We start from the raw sequence: 4,470 nt of genomic DNA on the forward strand, positions 1-4,470 counted from the left end.
GCTGTTGTTATTGGATTTTTTTTTTTGCACAGGGAAGGGCTCCCAATCTATTACTGTCACACGTGTGTCTGTATTTGGGCCATGCTCGTCCCTCTATGCAATGTCCCTCTTGTCCCCCAGGCTGCTGTCTGGATCCTCACAATCACTTTCATGTGGTAATCAGAAAAACTATATTTAGAGGCTGACACCCAGAGGTTTAAGTAGGATGAGATCACAGCCACTTAAAGGGCAACTCCCACATACCCTTCAGAGTGGAGGGCCTTGTCATACATGTAATAAGGCACTTTTGGTCCATTTCTCCACCTTGTACTCTGTATACACGCACACCTGTCACCCCTCATCCTGTACTCACTGTATACACGCACACCTGTCACCCCTCATCCTGTACTCACTGTATACACGCACACCTGTCACCCCTCATCCTGTACTCACTGTATACACGCACACCTGTCATACCTCATCCTGTACTCACTGTATACACGCACACCTGTCACCCCTCATCCTGTACTCACTGTATATACACACCCCTGTCACCCCTCATCCTGTACTCACTGTATATACACACCCCTGTCACCCCTCATCCTGTACTCACTGTATATACACACCCCTGTCACCCCTCATCCTGTACTCACTGTATATACACACCCCTGTCACCCCTCATCCTGTACTCACTGTATATACACACCCCTGTCACCCCTCATCCTGTACTCACTGTATATACACACCCCTGTCACCCCTCATCCTGTACTCACTGTATATACACACCCCTGTCACCCCTCATCCTGTACTCACTGTATATACACACCCCTGTCACCCCTCATCCTGTACTCACTGTATATACACACCCCTGTCACCCCTCATCCTGTACTCACTGTATATACACACCCCTGTCACCCCTCATCCTGTACTCACTGTATATACACACCCCTGTCACCCCTCATCCTGTACTCACTGTATATACACACCCCTGTCACCCCTCATCCTGTACTCACTGTATATACACACCCCTGTCACCCCTCATCCTGTACTCACTGTATATACACACCCCTGTCACCCCTCATCCTGTACTCACTGTATATACACACCCCTGTCACCCCTCATCCTGTACTCACTGTATATACACACCCCTGTCACCCCTCATCCTGTACTCACTGTATATACACACCCCTGTCACCCCTCATCCTGTACTCACTGTATATACACACCCCTGTCACCCCTCATCCTGTACTCACTGTATATACACACCCCTGTCACCCCTCATCCTGTACTCACTGTATATACACACCCCTGTCACCCCTCATCCTGTACTCACTGTATATACACACCCCTGTCACCCCTCATCCTGTACTCACTGTATATACACACCCCTGTCACCCCTCATCCTGTACTCACTGTATATACACACCCCTGTCACCCCTCATCCTGTACTCACTGTATATACACACCCCTGTCACCCCTCATCCTGTACTCACTGTATACCCGCACACCTGTCACCCCTCATCCTGTACTCTGTATACACACACACACACACCTGTCACCCCTCATCCTGTACTCTGTATGCACACACCTGTCATACCTCATCCTGTACTCTCTGTATACACACACACCTTTCACCCCTCATCCTGTACTCTGTATACATACACTCACAGGGGTAGGGCTCGGCCCCTTAGTTCCAGTGAAGGGAACTCTTAAGGCATCAGCACACCAAGACATTTTGGACAATTTCATGCTCCCAACTTTGTGGGAACAGTTTGGGGATGACCCCTTCCTGTTCCAACATGACTGCGCACAAAGCAAGGTCCATAATTACATGGATGGGGGAGTTTGGGGTGGAGGAACTTGATTGGCCTGCACAGAGTCCTGACCTCAACCTGATGGGAACACCTTTGGGATGAATTAGAGCGGAGACTGCGAGCCCGGCCTTCTCCCCCAACATCAGTACCTGACCTCACAAATGGTTCAACATTCCCATAGACACACTCCTAAACCTTGTGGACGCCTTCCCAGAAGAGTTGAAGCTGTTATAGCGGCAAAGGGCGGAGCCAACCCAATACTGAACCCTATGGACATAGACTGGGATGCTCTTAAAGTTCATGTGCGTATAAAGGCCGGCGTCCCAATACTTTTGGCAATATAGTGTATCTTTCCCACCTCATTCTGTATACACACACTTGTCACACATAACAGGCTCATCTCAAAACTGTTTTATGTTTTCAATTGCTTTGTAATTTTTAGAAAAATTAAGTTAAAAAAATCCCTGCAGAGGTCGATGAGACGTAACACGTAGGACGATGTCCGAGGGAGAGAGTTACATTGCTACTAATATACGTTGCGGGATTTTCATTTAATGCGCAGTTACAATGCACCAATTTTGTAAGTATGTTAAAATTTTCTTTTTAAACGGACAGCACTACTATGGGTTTGTTTTGTGTATTTGCCCTATGAGATGCCGGGGTGTTGATGGACTTTGACATGCAATTTGGATCATATGGAGATACAGTCCTCTGACTACCAAAGCGATGATAACATATGAGGTCCACCACAGAGTGTGAGTCCATTTCCAATGAGGGTGAGGGTGATTGCTGAAGGGTTTACCTCTACTTCAAGCCTAACCACAGATGGGCACATCTAGAAAGACAGGCGGGTAGGCATCTACCGGTACTTTCTAGTGCCGGGAACCTGACAAAGCTTCTCTTGCAATTCGCCCAACTGAGTTTTTCCAGGTTGGAAAAACTCCATGAGCAAAATCACAAATTTTCATCAATGTACCATTGATCGTCTTTGGGAAGGAATTAGGGATAGGCTTGGGTTGGCCATGGCTAACCCAAGTCCGATAGCTCAACTTTTTTAGTAGTTTAGCAGTTAACTTCTTCCAATTTTCCTCACTAGGCCTCTCCTGTTCTTTCAGTATAGCTCAGCTGTGTGGTCAACATTCTGATGGAACTATGTACCACCACAAAGCTGGCCAGGCACAGCTGATCTGTACGGAGAAGGTGCCCTCCCTTTTCATGTTTTGGCTCTGGTGTCCCCTCGGCTCTAAGCTGCTCTCTCTGCAGGCTGCAGTGAGTCAGGCAGGAATTTGCTCCCCCCCCATCCTGCCTTTCTCTCCATCTCTCTCCTTCCTCCTCCTCTATCTGCAGTTGCTGTGTGTTGCCTGCGGTTATCAGGCAGGAATGTTCCCCCCTCTCCTAGAACGTCACCGCTGATGTGTCTTCCTCTCTCCCAGCCTATTTGCATCCCCTTCTCCTTATTTTTCCTTCCCTCTCCTGGCTGTCTGTCATTCTGCATCCCCCCTTCTCTCATCAAGCCTCTTTGCCTTCTCCAAATCTCTGTCCTCATATCACAGATGATGTGACTTCTCTGCCTCCCTCCTCCTCCGGCTGGTCCTCCCCTCTTCTCCCTCCTTTCTGCAGTGCTATGAATAACCCAGCCATGAATCCTCTATTAACTCCCAACCTTCTCCTGCTCTCATCAGACCCCCCTCTGCAGCAGGGGGACAGCCCCCCATCACCGACACAGTCATCGCTGCTCTTGGGGACCCCCTACACTCAGACTGGGGGGGCCTCGGCTCTGAGGAATGACTTTGGCTCAAACATCAGCGTCTTGAAGACCCTCAACCTGCGCTTCCGCTGCTTCTTGGCCAAGGTGCACGAGTTGGAACGGAGGAACCGGTCTTTGGAGAGGGCCTTAGAAAGAGCCCAAGGAGCGGGCCCCATCACCAGGGACCAGGCAGTCCAGACTGGCTTCGTGGGGCCCATTCTGCCCCCTCCGTTACTGGGGCTTACCCGGCCAACTCCCACTCCCCCTCCTCAGCCATGGGTCTACGGGCCAAGGAGGTTCATGCCCCGCACAGACATAGGGTCCATTGGATCCGGAAGCGGAGCCTATTGGGGTCACGCCGATGGGGTCGGAGTTCAGATCGATACCATCACCCCAGAAATCAGAGCGCTGTACAATGTCCTTGGCAAAGTGAAGAGAGAGAGAGATGCCTACAAACAGAGGTAAGACTACGCATGGTATTTATTAAGTGAGCAGTGTACAAAGTGTAGTGACCAATACAACAAAAATTCCAGAAGTTCTAAGAACTTGGGAGGATCTGACTTCTGTAACAATAAATAAATAAATAATATATGTACATTGTTATGTTTTAGAGCTCTTTGCTGTTTGTATTTGTTTTACGTTGAAAAGATCTTCAATATTAGTGTGATCGTTTCCAAGTTCTTTTTAGCAATTGTGACCAGAGTGTGGGCAACTTTAACTACTAATCCCAATCTGCCTCTGGGAATCATGTCTGTAACTGTGAGTCTTGCAATGCCTCATGGGACTCGTAGTTCCACAGCAGCGGGAGGGCCGGCATTGCCCACCCCAGAATTTTGACATTTGGATCCCATTTGATTCAGTGAAACATTAACTGCTTATTAAACAGGAGGACTTGCAACCTATAGCAACCGTTAACAATTCAGCTTATTG

At 48.7% G+C, this 4,470-nt stretch overlaps 1 protein-coding gene across 1 annotated transcript in view; it reads left to right on the forward strand.

The window, feature by feature from the left end:
* Nucleotides 1-3,174: 3,174 nt before the first annotated feature.
* The window catches only part of IFFO1 (intermediate filament family orphan 1), a 28,761-nt gene continuing 27,465 nt past the window's right edge, over nucleotides 3,175-4,470 (forward strand). The window contains exon 1 of the mRNA XM_018553191.1: nucleotides 3,175-4,001. Within this exon, the coding sequence (XP_018408693.1) occupies nucleotides 3,418-4,001 (584 nt within the window). The 5' untranslated portion in view covers nucleotides 3,175-3,417. The remainder of the gene's footprint in view (nucleotides 4,002-4,470) is intronic.

Source organism: Nanorana parkeri, unplaced genomic scaffold (genome assembly GCF_000935625.1).
Source record: "Nanorana parkeri isolate BGI_ZX_2015 unplaced genomic scaffold, ASM93562v1 scaffold113, whole genome shotgun sequence".
NCBI classification, from domain to species: domain Eukaryota; kingdom Metazoa; phylum Chordata; class Amphibia; order Anura; family Dicroglossidae; genus Nanorana; species Nanorana parkeri.